The sequence below is a fragment of the Hypomesus transpacificus genome, chromosome 10 (assembly GCF_021917145.1).
Source record: "Hypomesus transpacificus isolate Combined female chromosome 10, fHypTra1, whole genome shotgun sequence".
NCBI lineage: Eukaryota > Metazoa > Chordata > Actinopteri > Osmeriformes > Osmeridae > Hypomesus > Hypomesus transpacificus.
This window is the reverse complement of record NC_061069.1, coordinates 9,781,635-9,804,682: the sequence shown is the minus strand read 5'-3', so window position 1 is coordinate 9,804,682 and position 23,048 is coordinate 9,781,635. Positions and strand designations below refer to the sequence as shown.

The following is a 23,048-nucleotide window of genomic DNA, read 5'->3' as shown; positions in this document are numbered from 1 at the left end:
TTTTCTGTCCACAATAAAATTGTCAAAAGATACAGATAAAAATGTCACAAGAACAACCACGAATGTATCTGCCCTGTTGAAGCATTAAAATAAATCAACACACATGATGACAAACATACATAAAATATCTTTGTGCTGACTGCGTATTGGTCTCCATCAGTAACTGTGAATCTCAAATTAAGCTGTTGACTACAGAAGAACATGATGCTTGTCAAGATGACTTCATTACCTCTCAGGAAGATTTCTGCTCATTTTGTTACTCTCCATGACACACAGACATACAGCATTTTATACAGGTGTTCAGGGGAAAGAAAATGGAATTTGCCTAAGTAGGTAACATATACATTTGTTATTTTATATTTCTGTGGGAAATACAATGTTAAATAATTTAGCATTTAAAAAAATGTGGTATAATATCCTAGCAGCAGTGCACAACCGTTATACATAGCAGTATGGTTGGGTGCAAACTATGGGTAAATGCTGCCCTCCACAGGATTAAAGGGGTTACAATATCCAAAACAAGGAATCCAATGTATCCACTTTCTGTGCAAGAATGTTCGCATGCATGTGTGGGTGTACAGTGAGTGTTTAGACTACAGTGTGCAGTGTAAGTGCCTGACCTGATGCTGTGTACCCTTCACAACTAAGAGATGCAATGCATTCCTGCGCACATGGAATAATACACAAGACTACATTCCAATTTAAAAAAGTTTTGTTCCTGGACTCAGAAGTTCAAATCAGGATAGTATCAAGTGTGTGCATGTCAGCTGGTCAATGTGAGGCACAGGATCTGTCTCATATGCACTTCAATAAGCGATGTTCATCTGTCTGCACAGATCCATAAACTTTCCTCTTTCTCCTTTACTCCCCGAGTGGCTCAAAATGATACATGAAGTGCCAGGCTTGGGCTGCCGGAGAGAGACAAATGCCAATGACTCGCTCCCAAATGTCAACTCTGACAGTCAGAGACATTCAATAATCATCCCTGCCTGACCAATTTAGAGACCCGCTCTTCAAACAATCGCTGACGTCTGGAGGGAAGGAAAGGCTAGGTTTGTCTGCCGGGAGCTATGATATGTCTGAGACAAGGCCAAAGATAGCCAAGCAGAATCTTGATTCAACCAACTTCATGGTGCTTCACTTGAGACAGTGCTTCAGTCTTCAGCTGGAGAGTGCTAAGAGTTAAGATGTATCATTTAAACACAACGACTGAAAACAATCAGTAAATGTGAAAGCTGTGTGGCTATGCACATCTTTGTCAGTCAAAAACAAATTGTTGTGTCTAAGGTATAGTGAGTATGAAGAGGAGTAGCTGTACATTGCAAAAGTTGACAAGGTTAAATGTTATTTCCATTTATTGAAGGCACATTAGTAAAATAAGTAGCCTAAGTGCTGAACAGACAATCTTCATAAATGTTTCAAATTGATGGGAAAACCATATTTTACTTTTGTTAACATTTTCTTGAAAGATCACTTAGTGTCTCACAGTTTGGGATTTAAAACATTTAGCAAAAGGCAACAATAACAATCCATCCTATTTTCACGGCATCGCAAGTAAACACACTCAGCTTTTGGCCTTTTCCAAAAACTCATTGCTTATTTGTTCCAAGTAACCCAGCAGTACCATAGTGCAGTTCACAAATGACAGTTTGAGCCTATACAAGTGTCACTTTACAGTAGAATCACATTACCATGTGTGCTATGAACATATTGAGCCAAGTTAGTGGCGTGCGCGTCATCATTTTCACTACTGGATAAGGTGGCGCTGCTTTTTGCTCTGGGTCCCCTCGGGGGCCTTCATGCAGTCGGCGAGGAAAGCCAGGCACCGTGTGGTGTACTCCTGGGGAAAATCTCGGTAGTGGCTGACATGAGCAGTGGTCACAAAGTCATAACTGTCCACTGGCATCCCCTTCTCTTTCAGGGCCTTGACCATGAGCTCCACGTCTCTGTTGCGGATCACCTGGTCGGCCTGGGAGTAGAGGTAGAGCTGGGGCCAGGTGGCCGGGCGCTCCCTCATAGCATCATAGTGGTTCCTGTGGATGTACTTGGTCACGGGGTACAGGACCACCCGTAGTAGGAAAACAGTCACGGCAAACAGCGTCAGGAGGACGTACTTTAACATTGTGTTGACATTGGGCCCCAGAGTAGCAGTGAGGGCGCGTACCGCCCCACAGACATTACCACTACCGGGGGCACTGTCTACTACAGCCCCTACCACGCGCAGGGAACTGAACTGTTGTTCACTGTGCATGAGTTCAACGACATAACGGTAAAGCATGAACCCTCCATTGCTGAACACATGGAAGAATATGGGGCTGTTCTCCACTTCATAGTCGTAAAGGATCTCCAGAAGTTTGCGGGCAGTGCTGCTCAGTTCTTTGAAGCCAAAGGATTCAGAGATAAAAACGATCTTCAAGGGGGCTGTGTAGCGGACAGTGACACATCCCTGCAAAAGACAACGACGATGGGTGGGGCTAATGAGTGAATCCACAGTCAAGTAGCTGGGACGTCTATTGAATAGGAATAAGAAATCATATTTTGGGGGGGCCAACTAACCTGTTTATTGTAGATTGAGCCGTATTTGGTGAGATGTTTGTCTTTACAACCAGCCCATCCAAGCAGGACGACAACCGGTTCCTTGGTCCCATGCCAGTGTCTCTCTGAAAGAAGAAAGCGTTTGACTAGTTACTGTATCTCTCAGTTTAGCTTGCATCGATTCGTTTTAAATCGTTCATAATTTAAGTGCTGCTACCACTGTAAATACATCTCTGATTCCACTAGCTAGGCAGCTAGCTACCTCAGAGCAGCCAGGTAGCAAGCTAACTTACTGTACAGACGAACTGGTTAGATACCAGTAGCTAGCTTACAGTTTGCACAGCTTGCCTTGTTTGATTGTGCGTTGTTAGCTAGCTAGCAGCAAGCTAAAGTAGTCTACAACATGGTGTTGATAATGCTCACCCGAAATAAGAGCATCTGGAAATACAATGTTGTAGTCTATGCCATCATCTGCCATGTTTTGTACGAATATATCTAGCTAGTCCGTTGATGCCGTTGTCCTTCCTGCACGGTTCATTGGATTGTGCTGTCACAGATAAATAGTTGCCGTTGTTCTGTCGGTACTGTAATAACTATGTGCACGTCTGTTTTGTAATCCAGGGCCATCTGATCTTTGGTCAGGTGGGCGGAGTAAACACTCGATATGTACTTCTTTTGTTTCTTTTTTGTAAGACTAAATTGACTGTAATATCACTGTCATATCTTACCCATATCATACCGAAGGCAAGTAACGCAACAAAAAAAAAACAAAAAAAACGAGAACGGTAAACTGCAAGACAATCAAGGAACCACTTCATTCATTTGTGAACACAGAATCAGACAAGCTTAAAGATGCTGTAAACCAAATCCCATGATTTGCTTCTCAGTACAATATATACTTGAAATTAGTTCCTGAAAGCATGAGCAAAGCGCGAAAACTTTGTCGCACTAAAATGTGGAGTTAGACCGTTTCTCTTCCGTTTTCAGAGAAATGGCGCTTATTTTGTCAGAGCCAAAACCCGACCTATCTATGTCACAGCGACCTATATACGTCAGATCACAGGCGGTTGCATTCTGTTACTCAGCTGGTACGATGTAAAAAACTAAGTAATTAACACATAAAACATTTTGCAGAGACTGCAGGTAGGTATTTCCTGATATCTGCCATTGTTTTAGCTAGTGTTGCTGTTGCTGAATTCAATAAATTCAAGAGGGCGGAGCTTCAGCTCCTTCTGGCGATACGCCTCCCCCAGTCTCAAGCAAAGAAGACTGCTGATTTTCTCATTCGAATTTGGATGGGTACTTAACAACACATTATTTTGTAGTGTGATGAACTTAAAACCAATTTTCAATTCCACTTATAGCATCTTTAATAAAGGGGTTAAACTTCAAAATATTGTTTGGGGTAGTTATGTCATCCCTTCACACTAATCAGGGCACATGTTTTCTTATTTGGAGTATTCACAGAGCCAGTACCACAGAGGTCACCACATCTGACAGCCATCAGAATGTGTGACCCCGATGTAACTGCTTAATAAAGGAGTTAAACTTTGTCCCCTCAATATACAGTAAAAATCATTTGATGGTAGGATATACAGAACAGAAATTATAGGTGGGGTGCATTTCATGCCAGGAAATGCACCCCCTGCTAACTTTGACTAGGAAAAGGCCAGATGCCTGAAACCCACTGTGGTTACTGATAGTCCCCTTGTTTCCAGGTCCAGAGCTTAACCAGATGGCTGATCTTCTTCAGGTTATACATGGCCACGACAGATAAGCCACCTGAGATGGTTTGGTTTCTGTGTCAGACCTTTTCAGCCATGTAAAAGTGAGGTCACATATTCTGACGACAGCTATCAGGTCCAGATATGAACAATCTTAAAACTTTTTTGATGGATTTTTTTTTAGCTTTTGAAAATACGTTTTCAACCTGACAACAGTTATCAAAATATGTGACCTCTTGTTTCCACAAATAAGTCACCTGAGATGGTTTGTTTGGTGTTTCAGACATTCAGGTAGATGCTATAGGACACACTGAACAGAAATTACATGGACGGTGCATTTCATGGCAGGGCTGTGTTGTGGCGATGTGGCATAAACGACACACGGGGGCGCAGTTTTCAAGCAGATGACGACAAACCCTTGGTTGTTCACAGACCAGCATTGGAAAACTGTTTTCGTCTCTGAGTGGTGTTTTCAGCCATCAATCATTTAAAGGGGCGTGCAGTTCAGACAGTGGGAGTGTTGGGGCACAGTTCTTGCACATCAAGAGAGAAGAGGAGAGAGCTAGAGCTGTCAAACGCTTGAGTTATCGGAGGCGAACAACTATTGCATTTGGCTGGTTAGACAACACAACCACCTTAAACAAAGTTACTCGTTAACTTTTTTAAGAAACTGTTTGGATGTACGTTTTAAAACTGTGTATCTGAAACTTCTCGTTTGTTAGCTAGCTAGTACGACTCGAGCTCGACCAGCTAGCTAATTGGGTAGCTGACTGCTGGCTTTGTTGACAAACTTAGCCAGCTATTGCTAACGTTGTTAGCTTAGCTGAGTTGATATGACATGGTGGAACCGAGTTTGAACTGTCAAGTTTTTGACACCGTCCTTCTTGTTGCTGAACAGTCCGCCATCACGTTATCTTGATGACCAACAGGCAGGTAAGAACCAAACTATCTACACAAGTAGAGCTGCCCTGCCAAATTTGTTTTGCTGCCATTATTAAGTTAGTGAGGTTTCTTTTTCTTATAGTACTTTATAAATGCTGCAAATTAGCCTCTTATACTAATTAGTCTCTTACCTATGATTAACATTAACAAGAAAGGTATATTTGCCATTTCAAATATCAACAGGTATCACGTTTTGATGAGTCTATTTTGAGGCAACGGTAAATGTTCCCTCCACTTTTTATAGCGTTTCTTATCCATGAAATGTCGGGTTTGTTTCCTCAGAAATCCACCGTGTAAAGCAGGTGGTCTGGTGGTCTGATAAGTTTAGTTCTTTATCGTTGGAGGACTGGCGAAATGTAGACTTTTTCTTCTTTTTGCACAACTTCTCTATGGACTACAGCTGATTGTTCGAGATAACCTCACACAGACACGCATACCACCGTTTGCATGTCTACAGTATGCATGTGTTGCCTGTGTCTTTGCCTTGCCCTCAGGGTACCACAGAGATGTCACATCTGTTTTCTTTATCAGCTACACTTAACTAACCAGATTCCTTGTTCTGTCCATGTTGACGAGGCCCTATTATCCCCAGAGTGAAGATGATTTATCACTGGGAAAGCATGAGCTGCATAGGCCCCAGCAAGTTCTCTCTATTTTGGACTCAGACATGAAGTCAGTGCATGAGATGTCCAATGTTTAGGCTTGTAATTGTTTAGATAGAGAAGCCTATTCACTGACTTCGTGTCCTATAATCAGGGTCTGTTTGAAGGGGGCTTAGTGAGACAAGTGTTTTTAGCTCTCTGGTATGAATCAAGGGACATTTTACTAGGCTGTCCTTGTGTTCCCATGGGACTTGAGGAGAGGGTTATGAGATGCTCCGCTGTAGCTAGCTGGCATCTATTTGTTTTGTCTTTGAGAAGCAACACGTCTTTGAGAAACCCGAGGCAGACTCATTGAAACATTCTTGGCAGAGCTGAGAGGTAGTTTAAGCTGTAATATAACAGCAGGGCAAACATGCCTCAAAGTCCCTCACTATAAGCCTACATCTTTTTAAGGATGCTTGTGTCTATCAGCGTGTAATCTCAGTTTGAATTTTTCCCCAAATAGAAGAGGTAGGCTATTAAATTGAGAGCTAAAGGCAAAATACCTACAACAATCCTACGCTAATTACACCTGTGTCTGTGTCCAGCTGAAAGGAAAGACAACCGGAAAGTGACATATTTAAGCCAATCTCCATCTACCAGCCCCTTGAGCACAAACTAAGCTGTAAACGGGTTGAGCTGCGAAGCTACTGGTCTCAAACTGGCGATTGTGGCTTCAAAGAACCAGGTGAAAGAACTGTGGTGAAAGGTCACCACAGGACCGTGTTCAATCAAATGGCTGCTCTATGATCTTTGTAAGATCCCCAGACAGTGCGACTTAAAACAGCAGGGTTCTTCTACTGTGTCCTTTGTTCATAGGCTTGTTTTGGATCCCAGGCTTGGACTTTAGCTTTATCTTGGTTAATCTCATATAATTGGACAATCAATCCCTATTAGAGCCATAATATCTGAGTTCGTCTGCTTAGAGATCATAGCTGGACTCTGCTGTGTTTAGAAGAGGTCTGGCCGTGTCAGAAGTAAGGTTTTGGTCTTCTTAGTTGTTTAAAAAAAGCGAAAAAAGAAATGTTACACTAGTCTGTCACAGGAATGTGATAAATAGATTAGGCCCGTTAGCCGTTCTATGCTCTGTTTGATGGCTTGTCGCTCGGAGCATACTGAATTATTTGTTCGTGCACACTTGTTTTAAACAAATATAAGTCACAACGTTTGTCTACGTTATTTCCATTAGTTCATTGGTCCATTAGTTAATTTCAATATTATAGCCAATGGGTCTTTTTCAACTTTTCCAAGGTCAGCCTCAACTTGACGAGCGCCTATCGACCATGTGAGATCTTCGACCTCCGGAAGTCGCCCACACAGTTCCTCTTCTTCGCCGTCGTCCAGAGGAAGACGAGGGCGGTGCTGCTGCCATGGACAGGAAGCGAAACTCCATTTCCGGCGTTCCCATGAGGCCAGAGCGTCAGCTGGAGGAGCGGGACGGCGGTGGCGTGGGCGAGACCACACCCCTGGCCTCTCAGGTGGGCAGGGTGTGCCCGTCCTCCTACCGCGCCCTCATCAGTGCCTTCTCCTGCCTGACGCGCCTCGACGATTTCGTCTGCGAGTGGATCGGCTCCGGTTTCTTCTCCGAGGTTTACAAGGTAAGCTCGCTTGCAGAGACCCACCTGCCCGCGCAGGCCCTGCTGACGTGAGGCCTAGCCGTAATGGATGGGGACGCCGTCGCTCTGGTAACTGGTTGTGGTGGTGTTGTTGCTGTGGTGACCACAGAGCTGTTGGGAAACATGGTGTGGAGAGCGCAAGTCAGCGTCTTGGAAGAGATCAGTCAGTGCTGGCCTCAGCTCTTCTCCCTGTGGTTGATACCTGCCATCCACTAGGCTTTACAACGAGGCGTGGCAATATGTAGGGGGTCAGATGGCTGTGCGGTTAGGGCAGTGGTTCCCAAACCTGTCCTCAGGGACCACCTGTCCTGCATGTTTTAGATGTTTCAAATGCATGTTCGTTACCAAGCTTCTACAGAGCTAGATAACGACCCATTCATTTGAATCAGGTGTGTTGGAGCAGGGAAACATCTAAAACATGCAGGACAGGTGGTCCCTGAGGACAGGTTTGGGAACCACTGGGTTAGGGAATCAGGCTATTAATCAGAAGGTTGACTGTTTGATTCCCGGTTGTGAAAAATGACATTGTATCCTTGGGCAAGGTGCTTCACCCTACCTGCCTCGGGGGAATGTCCCTGTACTTACTGTAAGTCGCTATGGATAAGAGCGTCTGCTAAATGACTAATTGTAAATATTGGGATATCTCAGTGGCCCTGTCTATGAGGAAGCCTCAAGACTTACCTTTGAGCTGGTAAAGAACACAGCCTGATATCACTACGTTAGGTTAAGTCTGGGGGCAATAATACCTATTTCCCCCCTCCCTCTATTCTGTAGTCTGGCCGTGATAGCACTGGAAGTCGGACAGATCTTCAGAACTGGCCCGGTCATGTGACGTCTTGTCGTGACTGATTGCTTCCACTCTATAGGCCGATTTGGTCTGTGTGCAAAAAGTCCTTCTGTTTCCATGTAGGTTAAGTCTGCTGCTAATGAATCATGGCTGCCTTTTGAAGTAGTGATTTAATGACGACTCCTGCTTGGTTGTCAGAGAGCTCTGTTATCAGTTACACTTACTCAAGGTGACATGTTTGGTGCTTAGTTCCAGGTGGACGTTGTGGTCTGTAGTAAGTTGCCAATGTTTTGAGGTCAGTTCAAGAGCTCCCCCCCCCCCCATGCTCTGTTTCTCCTTCTCTTCACTCTATGTTGCTCCCTCAAACCAATATGTTTGTTGTAGCACACAAGTCATGTCCTCCAGGCTGTGGGCCCTCCCCCAGGCTGGAAATGCATGCATAATACCTCCCTCCACTCACACACACACACACACACACACAGACACACACACACAGTTGAAACTGATGCTTCGGGGGAGGTCAGAAACAGTTCTACTCTGTGATCCTCTGGGATTGACTCCATAGTCATCTTTAATATGATGCCTTCTTAAGTCATTTTATCATTATGCATCAAAGGTGAGAGATTCACCTATTTTCATTGGTGGAATTTGACTGAAAAGTGTTTACATTTATTCCAACAACCATGTACCATACTCATACACTTCTTGCTGAACCAACCATCAATGTAATCTGTTCACATACAAACATGATTTAGTCATTTGCCTAAAATACATGAAAGAGATCATGGTTCAACCTGGTTTGGGGGCTAGCCAGGAGAGAGCTGGAGAGGCAGGGAGGGCAGGGCAGATTGAGGTAGAGGGGGTCTTGCTGGGCCAGCGTCTGGGCTTTACTGTGAGACAGGCTGTTCCCTCTCCTAGTGGCGTGGGGGAGTGTCCGGGGGGGATGAAGGAGAGAGGGAGAGGTAGAGTGATGGGGGAGGTGGGCTAGAAGAGAGACCATCTGGTGCCTCTCTTCTCCTGCAGGGAAAACCAGCTCCTTGCAGTGTTTCCCACAGATTAGAAAACTATATGTGGCGGGGGGGGGGTCGAAATAATTCACTAAATCAACAACAACAAACAAATAATTTCTGCATATGCAGGTAGTGACGCTGCATACAGGGTGCTAAATAACTATTTAACTGGTCGGCTCCATGACGCCGGGTAAGTAGCTAGCTCTTGAAACTTCTCACCAAAAGAACGAAGGGGAACCTTCGATTAAGACGTGTCCGTCGGTACCTAGCGAAAAGTAGCCTCAACTTTCCTAGACCTTTAGCTACGGCACTAATGCTGAAGGCTCTCTGATGTAGCTGTCGGTCTCACTAGAACGGCGTATGCATTGTTGCTAACGTGTGCTGACGTAGTGACTGTGTGTGTATGTGAGAAAGACGCGTGCGTGAAAGAGACGGAGGGAGAGCAGGGAAAGGAAATGCAGCTGAACGAATACGCTGCGTGTTTTTACCTAAATAGCGATAAAAAAAATGTTTTACGAAACGCAATGTGTGGCGGCCGGTGTTGATTCTGTGGCGCACCGCCACAAATTAGTCTATGTGTGGGAAACACTGCCTTGTAGCCAACTGCTAGACCCTGACTCCCTAGTTCCCTGCCCCTAATTCCATAGCTCATAACAAATTGTTTCTGCATGCTAGAAAGTTCATTTTGTGTGGTTCTTTTATGTGGCCTATTTTCTCTAGCCCTCCTTCTGAATTTGAACGTGAACATTCTTAGGAGACTAGAAGTTATTCTTATCCAAGTGAAGCATCTCTCTCCACCTCCTGTGCTTGATAATCTCATCATATCTGTCTGGGGGGGATTACTGTGTCATAGTAGAACTATAAAAGTACAACAGCAGCAAGCCTATGACTTTTACAGAGGTAAGTTGCTGATGGCAATAACCCTTGTGTGGTTAGGATTACCACTGCAGGTCTCCGTGTCTCAGCCGAGTCACACTGTGTTTAGGCCAGCTCGTGTCTGTCACTGTCTGCAGGAGGAAGTGAACATTAGGGGAACCAAGGCCCAGCTGATCAACACATCCTCTACCTGACGCACTCACATCCTGTATCTCTGCTCCCCTTCTTAGACAGCAGAGTCATGGGAGTCAGACACGTCGGGGACTAGGGGATGTGTGTGGCTAGCTTTTGAACCGGAGCATCTGGTTCTGGTGGTCAAATGTTCAGGTTTAGTTCATTGCAGTAACATTGAAAATAGCTATTGTCAATGTTAGCTGTATAGTTCAGTTAGAGCATGTTCTCTGTGATGAAACTGACCAGATATTGAGTTTAACCTTCCTGAACTGTGTCTGTGTGTGTGTGTGTGTGTCGCAGGTGCGGCATCGGGCATCGGGCCAGGTGATGGCTCTGAAGATGAACAAGCTGAGCAGCAACAGAGCCAACATGCTGCGGGAGGTGCAGCTGATGAACCGCCTCTGCCACCCCAACATCCTCAGGTCCGAGAGACCACAACAGTCACGCCACTCCCGCATGGACACAGCCGCATGCCTGATAGGCTTTCTGCTGACTCACATAGACAGTTATTCATTGAGCCAACGCTTTTTATCCAAAGCGACATACAAATAATGCATACAGTACGTGCAGCTGATAATCAAGCTGTCTGTTTTACAGTCCTGACATCCTCAGGTTAGTCAGAGGCCTGTTGGGACACTGCTCTACCTAACTTTTGTACCAGTGTGGCACAGGCTGAATAAGTCTGAGATAAGTACTGCTTTCAACTGACCAAATTCAAGATTGCGAAATTAGTTGATGTCCGAAATTCGGCCTACTTCAAAAGGTCTTGAATTTGGACACAACAAAAATAGGCTAGGGGGGGGGCATGAACTCCCCAATTTGTAATCCTCATTATTTCCTGAAAGTGACCTAACATCAGTCCCTGGTGCTCTGTTCATATGTTAAAGGGGTAGCGCAACATTTTCCAATCATGCAAAAGGTGGCCTTGTCCTCTTTAAAGGGGCGCCCAGGGTCTGTGTAACATTGAGTGAACCTGACATTGGCGGACTCTGTCTTTGTAAAGGAGCCTGTAGTGAGCCTGGGACCGTGACCTCCGTCTCTGCTCTTCAGAAAGCAGGTCACCAACCAATTAACAATGGATCCTCTTGCCACGCCAGGGCCTGTTAAGGTTCCAGCGACATCTGTAAGGGCCGGAAGGAACTGGGCTGTCTCCTTCTCTTCCCTCCTCGTTTGTTTGTCTTCCTAGAGAGAGTCTCATGCCATGGACCTGCTTGGCCTGTGTTCTAACAGGCTTTTTGGAACCATTGAACACTCACAAACGATTCGCTTTGTTGCGTCGTCTATAATTTTTTGATGCCTCGACCGTTATATTCCATGTTACCACATCCTCTCATGGAGACAGTTTGGCTCTGAATGATGGCGGTTCCTTTTTTCTGTGGTGTGTATCCCACTGCAAGGCGCGTGTGCGTGTTTGTGCAGGCACGCGCGCGCGTGTGTGTGTTCATCATACAATCCCAGCATTGTCGTCGTCGGTCCTATGGGGGTGTTTTTGTGTGCACGTGTTAACAGGAGAACCGAGAAGGGGGTCTTTGTTTTTGAAATCCTAGGAGGACCCTTCAAGTTCAGTCTCAAGGTTTATAGGGCCATTACTGCCCTGCTCCCATGTTCGCTGTGTGTGGAGTGGCTCGTGTATGAAGACATTGATACTTCTTATGTGTGTTATGCTTCATGGGGGGGAACACTGCCTTTTCTGACCGGCTTTGGCTTGTGAGGGATGTGAGGTGGCAGTAAAGAAAGTGGAAGGGTGGAATGCAGGTAAAGAACCTTGTTTTTCTTACCCTTCCTGGGAGAAATGACATTCTTTTTAAGCGTTTCCTTGTTCAGTCTTGCCCACCAGCGCAGAAACATTTAACCCTTTCCTCGCTGTTTCACTGTCCTTTAGACATCAACAGGGAAGTTCTGGTCTTGTGCTTACCTGTATTATTATATGTTTAATGCAATATCAGCCTACAATAAAATCCAAGAGATATGGGTTTAGTTCATTTGTTTATTTAACAGGGGCCATGCACAACACAAGCGTTGGTTCAGAGTTCACTACATATAGCTGATTTACATCTGCAGTCCCTGGGCGGGAAGACAGTAAACAAGACAAATAGCCTAATAAAAAAAATCTTACAATGAAATACATTTACTAACGGTACATAACATAACGCTATATATTACTAAAACTCCAAGAAGTGTCCAGATAATATTTGTAAAGGAGCTGAGGGAGGGGCCTGTGGGTCAAGGGGCATTGTGGCCCAAATGTCTGTCTGTGAAGGACTGATGACTGAATGTGTTTTTGTTCTTCTGCAGGTTCATGGGGGTGTGTGTTCAGGAAGGCCAGCTCCACGCTCTGACTGAGGTAGGACTAACACACACACACACACTTCATTATGTGTAGTTATGTGTGCATGCCTGTGAGAGAGAACAACAGTGTGTGTTCTGTGCCTGGACCTGGTCTTTACCAGGGGGTTTTCTCAGGTGAGCAACATGTCAGCTGCTGGAATGGGAGCCTGTAATTGTACAGAAGCAGCACCAAGTGTTCTCTCCTGCAGGCATGAAAAACACACACGCAGCATATCCACTTCAACTGTCTACATAGGCAATGAGAGGCCAGCTGGGTCTACTATTAGCACTGTGGGCTGTGTTTTCTAGGTCCAGTTATTTTTAACCTAAGTCTGTGTTGTGTGTGTGTGTGTGTGTGTGTAGCCTGTGTTTGTCTCTGTGTAGGTTAGTGTATGTGCGTGTGTTGGTGTTGTAATAAAAATAAGTCCTGTAACCTTGCTCCAATGATTAGCAAATTGATTAGTCGGGGAAAATGCTTTACAAGCTGCTATACTTTTGTTAATGAATGGTGCAGTGGACAACAAGAGAGGGGAAGAGAGAGGGAGGGAGAAAGGGAGAGAGGGAGAGGTCTTGTCCACATGCAGCCTGTAAGGAGTAGGATGGAAAGCTAGGATGCAGGATGGATCTGCCTAAATCTCTTTGGCCTTGCCATCGGCACGGAAACCCCTGGTCTGACTCCCCGTCGCCTCATACACATCACGTATTAGTGCAATTATAATCCCAGCTAATCCACAACCCATGTTGGGGATTAGATGACGTTATCATTTGAAGCTGTTTGCACCTAGTCAAGATGACTATCCCCATTCTTTCCGCTTCAGATGGCAACGTTTACTAGTTCCCCTGACCCTTGTCATACTGTCAGTTAACTCTAACTTCTGTCTTGCAAACAGGAAGTATTGCATTGTTTCCTTCCTGTGACCCAGCTGCTGAAATTAGCATGTGGATTATTATATTGATGACTGTAATGTCCCACGTTTCAGGAAGCAGGATTAATCAGTTTTAACCCTAATAATCTCTTCTTTTCTCTAACACACACACACATACATGCACATGTACACACACCAGGGCTGGTAGACAACAGATGTAGGGGCCGGGGGTCTACAGAGGAATTTGTAGTTAAAGACGATTTAATCCTCTGATGCTGTGTCTGGGTGGAGCTTTGGGAAGGGGCTGTCTGGGGGAGCGGTGCAGTCTGACTGGGGCTTTAAGTCACGCATACACGGACATGACGCCCATCTCACTCTGCTCCAAGTTCCTGCATAGCGGGTGGAGGCACAGATCAATCAGATCTGACCCTCCTTCAATGTGGCCAGAGGATAAACTATGCCCTATAATCCAGCAGGAAGGTCAGAGAGTTTAAGGGACAAGGCAACATAGATTGGTTGCGATCAGGTATGCGCTCATCTGGTGTGCCTTAGTGACAACTTGGAGTTGGACTAGCATCCAGTCAACAGAAATGCACAGGCTAGGTCCACTTAGAATGTTTGTTTGGTCCCAGAGCCTGCCAGTTTTCAGAACCACCAGCCGTGCATAAACTAACGAGGTCAGCCAGGACTCTCTGTCTGGCCTAGTTATCTGACTGGCACTCTGGATAATCACCTCAGTCAGGGAGCCCCAAGTCAGCTAGTCCCTTTCCATGGAGGTTCTTGCAGTGTGGTTGTATTCTGTAGTGCATCTAGCCATAGCTTATTCTGTTGTTTAGGACTGGGACATGCAAGGCCAACTTGTCATGATCAGAGCTGACATGCAGGGGAGAGAGAGAGAGCGCTCTACTTTTAACCCCACTTAGCGGATTCCCAACTTATCGTTCCGTGGTGTACGCAGTTGGCTTGGCGCTCCCTCACTCTTGCAGTCTCTGCTCTCCCAGTCATTGTTCAGCCAATGGGCTTGTGCTATATTTGGAGCGCTCAGCATAACTCGATTTACAGCCCTCTGACCTAACTTCCTGAAGGGAGTGATGCCCTCGCCGCAAAGGACCAATAGGAAGTGGCCTAACAATGACAAGTACCTCATAAGAAACCTCATGACAGTACATACTGTGGCCTAACTCGTGGATATGGTTCAGGGAATGTAAATCTAACGGGTTACATCTGCACTCAGTTTAGCTTGAGTTGTTGCCTGTTCCGATATTAATGTTTTGTTCAGAATTTTTTCCCTGATTACAAAAGTCTAAATGTAACTCCATCATTGTATCCCTAACGGACCACTGCCTTTCTATGTACAGTAACTGACCACTTACTCGCTTACTCCCTGCAGTACATCAATGGAGGTAACCTGGAACAGCTGCTGGACAGCAACAAGCAGCTAAGCTGGGCCACACGCGTCAAACTGGCCCTTGAGGTCGCCATGGGCCTCGCCTACCTGCACTCCAAAGGCATCTTCCACAGAGACCTCACCTCCAAGGTAAGGCAGGCCAGCCCATCCTGGAGGAACACTAGGGCACAGTCAGCAACAGTTTGAGGGGCATAAACTCAACAAGGGCTTCAACTTTCTGGGCAATGTGGCCCCCCCAGCAGATGGTAGGAGACAGGGATCATATAGCCTTTACCTCTGGCCTCCTGTGCTCTGTTCTCCTGTACTGGACCCTGCTCTGAAGGCAGGGGTTTAGAAGCTGCTGCTGGTGACAGATTCACACCAAGTGGACATGAAGTGCCAGCCAGCCAGCCATCACGGAGCAGCTGCTTGAGGGCTGCCTGTTTGGGTTTGGTCTAGGTTGAACATTCAGAGCATGCTGTGTGATGTGTAAGATACCATCCTGATAAGTGCACACTGGTTAAGTATAAAGTCCACGAGACGGCACAACAGTTTTTCAGCCCCGATTTGCTTGGTTTAGATATTTCTGATAATATATTAACAAGTCAGCATTTAGTCGCTCGTATCTGCCCTTCTTTATCTGTTTGTGAACCACCCAAGTCAGATCTTTAGTGAGAGACGACAGCAGCAGTGTTTCCCACATATAGATTAATTTGTGGCGGTGCGAAACAGAATCAACACCGTCCGGCACATATTGCGTTTCGTTATTATAATTTTTTAAACGCCATTTAAAACACGCAGCGTATTCGTTAAGCTGCATCTCTTTTCCCTGCTCTCCCTCCGTCTCTCTGTCACTCACGCGTCTCTCAAATATACACACACCACACACACCACTCACAGTCACAACGTCAGCACGCGTTAGCAACAATGCTATGCAGTATCAGCGAAACTCCCGCATTAGCACCGTAGCTAAAAGTCTAGGAAAGTTGAGGTTACTTTTCGCTATGTACCTACGAACATGTCTTTTTCTGCTAGACAAGTGTTCCCCTTCGTTCTTATGGTGAGCTGTCTCACGAGCCCTTCCTACCCGGCGTCATGGAATCGACCAGCTAAATAGTTATATAGCACTAGCGTTGCTACCTGCATATATGCAGATATTGTTTACAATATTTTCAGGCTTCAACCAGTGCGCCACAAATAGATTTCTAATGTGGGAAACACACAGCAGCATACTGTAGTAACACGATACACAGGGCAGCTGAGCATTACGTTTACCCTAAACAAAATGTCAAAAGTAAATGGCATGTAAACACTGCACGCTGTTGTTACATTGCCTATGTCAACACAAATAACACACAAAAAAATATGTTTTGGGGGAGGGCGAACGGCTTTGTTGGTGAATGTATGCCTAACATCATCTGCCTGCATTCTTTTGTCCTGTCTCTGTTATCAGAACTGCCTGATCAAGTGTGATGAGCACGGATACACAGCTGTGGTGGGGGACTTTGGCCTGGCTGAGAAGATCCCCAACCATGAGTACACACCCTGCAGTCCGAAGGGCGCTTTAGTCATTAGATAGGGTCTCGCTGCCTACCTGACCGCACACACACACACACACACAGGTGGACATTCATAGCTTGTGTTTTGTTACATGTTGAGAAGTTCCGGAAACGCCAAACTGAAGAATACGTATATATATAAAGAAGTCCTAGTTTCTAAGACAAGCAGTATGATAATGTCTGGGTCACTCCTGTGGGTTAAATGTGGAGGAGAGGGGAGAGGGAGAGGCTGTAGGGGAGGAGAGGGAGAAGGGAGGACGGGGGAGAGGCTGTAGGGGAGGAGAGGGGAGAGGCTGTAGAGGAGAGGGAAGAGGGAGAAGTGAGGACAGGGGAGAGAGGAGAAGGGAGGACAGGGGAGAGGCTGTAGGGGAAGAGAGGGGAGAGGCTGTAGGGGAGGACAGGGGAGAGGGAGAAGTGAGGACAGGGGAGAGGCTGTAGGGGAAGAGAGGGGAGAGGCTGTAGGGGAGGACAGGGGAGAGGGAGAAGTGAGGACAGGGGAGAGGGAGAAGGGAGGACAGGGGAGAGGCTGTAGGGGAAGAGAGGGGAGAGGCTGTAGGGGAGGACAGGGGAGAGGGAGAAGTGAGGACAGGGGAGAGGGAGAAGTAAGGACAGGGGAGAGGGAGAAGGGATGGCCCTATGCCAGTAGGACGGGCTCATTTGATTACTCAAGAACAGCCTGTTCAAGTACCAGCACGAATAGTACCAACACAGGCTCTCCATCCATCTCTTACGACCTCATCTGGAGCCATTCTTATCTACATTTTTAGAACCTTTCTTTTCAGTTATATAAATGGAAAGTTACAAATGTCAGTCCCATCAAGAGCTCTCTTCTTTCTTTCTGTGTTTTGTCTGTGTGTGTGTGTGTTTGCAGTGCTAAGGGAGAGAAGCTGGCCGTGGTGGGCTCTCCATACTGGATGGCCCCCGAGGTGCTGAGAGATGAACCCTACAATGAGACGGTAGGCCTCTGACCGCAGCGCAGGGCAGGGCAGGACCCAGCATGACTGACCTGTGCCTCTCTGTCTACAGGCGGACGTCTTCTCCTATGGCATTGTCCTGTGTGAGATCATCGCTAGGATACAGGCCGACCCTGATTACCTTCCTCGTACCGAGGTGCGTGCGTGCGATTGTCTGTCCGTGTTTCCCACTGTCCTCCTCTAGCACACAGTCCGGCACAGCCGGTTATGTAAAACTTCCACCGGTCTCATGTTGATCAGGGTGACAGGATGTTGGCACCAGAGCTTGGCCACAGGACACGGCTCTCCTAATACATCGGAAATACGTTGTCTCGCATGCCACAAATTGTTAGGCATGACGGCTCAAAGTATGGATTTCTGGTTTGACCTCTTTTCTCTGTCCCTCGTTCTCTTAACGCTGTTTCCCTCCCTCTCCCCCCCCCCCCCCCCCCGCCTCCATACAGAACTTTGGTCTGGACTACCACGCCTTCCAGCACATGGTGGGAGACTGCCCTGCCGACTTCCTCCAGCTGGCCTTCAACTGCTGTAACGTGAGTAGCTGCAAGCTCACTCCACGCCACCGCGTCCCTGTCACCTGACTCGCTATACTACCAGCTTACTGGTTGGTTGCTACTTGATGTGGCAGTTATGTCCTGTCAGTTTAGCTGGCCCCTGACAGGACCATTCCCTTCTATTTTCATCATCACTTGGTTACAGTGATGTATCAGATATGCAATGTTGAGTCAGTAAGATTAATAGCAGCCGCCCTGTTCTCTCTCTCTCTCTCTCTCTCGCTCTCTCGCTCTCTTTCTCTCTCTCTCTCTCTCTCTCTCTCTCTCTCTCTCTCTCTCTCTCTCTCTCTCTCTCTCCTTAACCTTACCCTCCTCTCCCTCTCTTCTCACTCTACCTTCCTCCACTCCAATTATTCACTTTCTCCCTCCCTCTTTTCCTCTCTCTCTCTGTCTCTCTCTCTGTCTCTCTCTCTCTCTCTCTCTCTCTCTCTCTCTCTCTCTCTCTGTCTCAGATGGACCCCCAGCTGCGTCCGTCCTTCCTGGAGCTGGTGAAGAGGCTGGAGGAGATCCTGTCCAGGCTGAGGGCAGAAGAGGCCGACAGAGACCGAATCCCCCTGTCTGGAGACAACGACAAGAAGAGCCTGCCCAAAGGTGCCCCTCCTGGCTGGATGTGTGTGTGTACTGTAATACAGCTGCATGTTTACGGGTTAGAGAAGAGGTCAATTCTGCTTTATTAGCATGACAGTCACTACAACCATATTGCCAAAGATTGAGGCACAACAACAGATACATTAACAATACGAGTCAAAAACAATATAAGGAACGACAGCCAGTATTGTTGGAAATATGTGGCAACAACAAAATGCTCAGATGTACAAAAAGTGCCAACAAATATACCACAGTTAGCACAACTACACAGTAATAACACCAGTCATAATAGTGTTAAGAACAGAAAAACACATGTAGTCTCTCTCTCTGCTGTAATATATTCGTTCTTCATGTCAAGCTGGTCTGGAGAGGTGCAGCGTGTCCCCACTCCTGCCCTCGTCCTCAGAATGCCTCTCTCTCTCTCTCTCTCTCTCTCTCTCTCTCTCTCTCTCTCTCTCTCTCTCTCTCTCTCTCTCTCTCTCTCTCTCTCTGTTAGTGCTCTCTCTCTCTCTCTCTCTGTTAGTGTTCTCTCTCTCTGCTCTCTCTATTAGTGTTCTCTCTCTCTGCTCTCTCTCTGCTCCGTTAGTGTTCTCTCTCTCTGCTCTCTCTATTTCTGCTCTCTCTCTCTGCTCTGTTAGTGTTCTCTCTCTCTCTGCTCTTTTTGCGGCCTCTTATGTCGGTATTTCTGCTCTCTCTGTTCTATTTCTGCTGGCTCTGTCTCTCTGGGTCTCTCTGGTGGCTGTGACCCCAGAGCTCAGTGTGACAGTGTGGCTCCTCTCTGGGCTACTGTCCCTCGTCCCCCGCTCCACATACACCACAGCCCCCCATGCCTGCCTCCCTCGTCCCCCCGCTCCACATTCACCACACCCCCCCATGCCTGCCTCCCTCGTCCCCCCGCTCCACATTCACCACACCCCCCCATGCCTGCCTCCCTCGTCCCCCCGCTCCACATTCACCACACCCCCACATGTCTGCCTCCCATGCAGGCTCGGGTTGCTGCTCTGGCGTGTCTGATGCTAATCTAACTATAGAGTGTTTGGTTTTGCAATATCCTGGTTGGTTGGGGGGGGTGGGGGGTGATCAGTGTTGTTTGGTTGAAAGGAACTGAGGGCCGTAGAAGGATATAAATAATTTAGGTGAGTTCTCAGATCTCATATTCCGTTTCCTTGGGTTTAGTAGTTCTGTTCATCTAGCAGCTCTGGGCTTTGGAGTGCTCTGTTGTTGTTTGTTTGGCTTGGCCCTTCTTGCGTCTCTCCTCTGAGCTGCTCACCTCTTCTGGTTGGCTGTCCTCTCCTCGCTCCTGTTGGTCAGTTCTAACTGGTAGCGCCACATTCCTCAAGCCCCAGTCAAATGTGATACTTTTGTTTTGTTTTGAGTGTCTTCTAGGATATGATATCTCATAGTTTCTGCTTCTTGTGAACTGTACTTTCATGTCAAAATGCCATTGTTTTTCTTTTAATCTCATGATCCCTGTCTGTTTGGAATTTTGCCTTGAATGCCCTCTGGTGGTTAAATTGTCCTGTCCTTCTATATCTTCTGCAGTCGTTTTTTTATGCAGTTTGTTTTATTCCCTCTCCCCTCGTCTCTGTTCCTCAGGTGAAAAGCTACAGGGCATTAAGAGGTTAAACACGCTTCTCCAGGACGACAAGATCCCTCCCAAATCCCCCCGCCCTCGCCGGAATATCTGGCTTTCCCGTAGCCAATCGGATATCTTCTCCCGCAAGCCTGGTAGGAAGGTCAACGTCCACGACCCCTACTACAACCCCGCCCCTAGGGCAGGGCCGGGAGCTCGCAAGATCAACCCTTTCAACGCCAGGGAGGACTTGAGGGGTGGCAAGGTCAAGTTCTACGACGTGCCCAGCAAGTCTGTGTTCTCCCTGATGTTCGACCTCCACTCCCCCCAGGGCTCCGTGTTCTCCTCCCCCAACCCCACCGCCGCCCTGCCGGGGGGCTGGCAGCAGGACGCCCTCTGGCAGCAGCTGCCCGGCCGCCAGTGTCGCTCCCTCCCCGTCTCCCCGCAGCCCGACGACGCCTTCTGCCCCGCCCCTGCCGGCTGCACCCTCTCAGCCTCCGTCTCCAAGGGCGACCCGGAGCAGCCGGGAAAGGACGTCCGTCCGAAGGCGCTGAGCGTCTGGGCCAAGAAGTACACCGTCATGGAGATCCCCCCGTTCTGCCCCAAGAAGGAGGTGGATCGAGGGAGGGAGGAAGGGAGGATTGGGTCTCCCATGACACCCAGTGATAGGGAAGGAGAGGAGGCCATGGACTGTTCCAGCAGTCAGGGGAGCCCAGAGAGGGGGGAGGAGGAGGACACCAGGACCCCAAACTATACTCAGCTAGAGCGGGGCCCTCTAATCTACCAAACTCAGGCCCACATCCAGCCCCAGAACGGCCACACGGGAGAGGACAGGACCGGGGACAGGTTCAGGGGCGTAGGGGCTCTGCTGTGTGAAGAGATGGAAGCAGAGGACCAGGAGGGGGACATGTCCCAGAAGACCCCCCCGTCACCCCCTCTCAGGCCCCCCAGAGCAGAGCGTCTGAGTCCCATCGTACTGATCCCCTGCATGACCCGACAGCCCTCGGAACCAGAACCCCCCTCCTCCTGTGACATCTAGCTCAGCGGCTCACCAACAGAGGAGCATCATGGGAACTGTGATCTTTTAGACCAAGAGAGAGAGACTCCTCAAACAAGAAGGACGAGTGATCGTTGCAACCGGTGCCCTGAAAATAAAGAGATTATTTTTAATGATAAGGTGTTTATATTTAATACTTCAAAGATGTACTGTGTGAAAAGTTGTAGAATTCCCTCAAGGTTGTGCGTGTGTGTGCTTCAACTCCTGCCTGCATCTTGAAGATCCAGTCTATGTGATAAGTGTTTGTCTACAATGAAATAGTCTTACACAACATGCTATCTAATGCTACTAGTTTTTGACCAGCCTTAGCAGAGAGATGGTGGCGGTGAAGACAGGCTTGGTACCATAGTGGGTTTATACTTCACTAGACAGTAGGGGGGGGGGGGGGAGTCTGGACAAGGAGTGTCTGGAATATATCCAATCCTTGTTAATAAAAGCTGTGGAATCCAACTGAAAAAAAGCTTTGAAAGCACTTAGACCTATTGTTAAATGTTCCTTGTTAATATAAAAGCTCTCTGCTAGTGATATCATTACTCATTGAGGTACGTTTGCCTAGAAGATGCCTAAAACAAATGGCTTTTGCTTCCCTTTCATGATCACCCTGAGGTCTCTCACCTACTACTGTTCTCTTATGTTAAGAACTTGACGTTCAAAACCCATACTTGTTTGTTGTTGTATATTTTTACGTGTGTGTACTTTTTTGAATGTGTGAGCCACCACAACCTTTTTAATGTTCAGTGTCACCTAGTCTTAACATAGCAGCTCCTTCAGCCTGGTGTGCAGAGCAGACTGGGAGCTGTGGATGGAGCCATGACCAGCCTCCATGACTAGCCTCCATGACCAGCCTCCATGACTAGCCTCCATGACCAGCCTCCATGACCAGCCTCCATGACTAGCCTCCATAATTAGCCTCCATGACTAGCCTCCATGACTAGCCTCCATGACTAGCCTCCATGACTAGCCTCCATGACCAGCCTCCATGACCAGCCTCCATGACTAGCCTCCATAATTAGCCTCCATGACTAGCCTCCATGACCAGCCTCCATGACTAGCCTCCATGACCAGCCTCCATGACCAGCCTCCATGACTAGCCTCCATGACCAGCCTCCATGACTAGCCTCCATGACCAGCCTCCATGACTAGCCTCCATGACCAGCCTCCATGACTAGCCTCCATGACCAGCCTCCATGACCACCCTCCATGACTAGCCTCCATGACCAGCCTCCATGACTAGCCTCCATGACTAGCCTCCATGACCAGCCTCCATGACCAGCCTCCGCTCACACTCCCCTGCCTGGTTCTGGCCCCCTCCTGTTCAGGTCTGCTGGAGAGTCCAGTGTAGAACTACTTAAATAGTCTATTGCACTTGAAAATGATGTTTTTGAGTTAACCCACTCGTTTGTCACTACATTTCTATGCAATAAATGTTAATTGTGTCTGGTCGGTTTTACGTAGAGGATCTATTTTGATATTTATGAACAAGAAAAAAACATTTTGATGTCTTACTTTGTACTTTTGTCGAAAGGCATATGTTATTGCTTAACTTGAACTGAAATATTTTTCTAATGTAACTTTCCTTTTGCTTCGTGTTTCTCCCTAGACTGCTTGTTCAGTCCCAAGCTCTCCAAGTTATGTTAAGTATTCAGTGTGTGACAGAATGTGTTCAGCCAAAGCACAGATAACTTTGTTTTTCCTCTTCAAATCACGTTAAAATATTTTTTTTTTTTTTTTACTTGATTATAAGAACATGTATGCTTCATAATAAATGTTTAACTTTTGGAACATGTGTGAATTTAAATGGGTTTTTCCAGAATAATTGATATCAGGTGTAGACAAACTAACATTAGATCACATAAGTAG

The 23,048-nt window shown here is 47.0% G+C and overlaps 2 protein-coding genes across 3 annotated transcripts; one reads left to right on the top strand and one right to left on the bottom strand.

Annotated features, from left to right (window-relative positions):
- Positions 1–1,343: 1,343 nt before the first annotated feature.
- On the bottom strand, positions 1,344–3,746 carry tmem53 (transmembrane protein 53). Its single transcript, XM_047027580.1, has 3 exons — positions 2,959–3,746; positions 2,557–2,660; positions 1,344–2,446 (listed from the first exon to the last, which is right to left on the bottom strand). Exons 1-3 carry the CDS (start codon positions 3,011–3,013, stop codon positions 1,748–1,750), a joined length of 858 nt encoding a protein of 285 aa, XP_046883536.1. The 5' UTR covers positions 3,014–3,746; the 3' UTR covers positions 1,344–1,747.
- A 1,030-nt stretch (positions 3,747–4,776) lies between these two features.
- Positions 4,777–22,970, top strand: tesk2 (testis associated actin remodelling kinase 2). Of its 2 annotated transcripts, none has more exons than XM_047027227.1 (11): positions 4,777–5,192; positions 7,099–7,440; positions 10,606–10,727; positions 12,601–12,649; positions 14,890–15,036; positions 16,340–16,422; positions 17,317–17,401; positions 17,472–17,555; positions 17,863–17,949; positions 18,423–18,561; positions 20,155–22,970. In XM_047027227.1, the coding sequence occupies exons 2-11, from the start codon at positions 7,213–7,215 to the stop codon at positions 21,168–21,170; spliced, it is 2,040 nt and encodes a 679-aa protein (XP_046883183.1). In that variant the 5' UTR covers positions 4,777–5,192; positions 7,099–7,212; the 3' UTR covers positions 21,171–22,970. The 2 variants fall into 2 exon arrangements, with proteins under 2 accessions (XP_046883183.1, XP_046883182.1); XM_047027226.1 differs by having other exon boundaries at positions 7,094–7,440.
- The last annotated feature ends 78 nt before the right edge of the window (positions 22,971–23,048 follow it).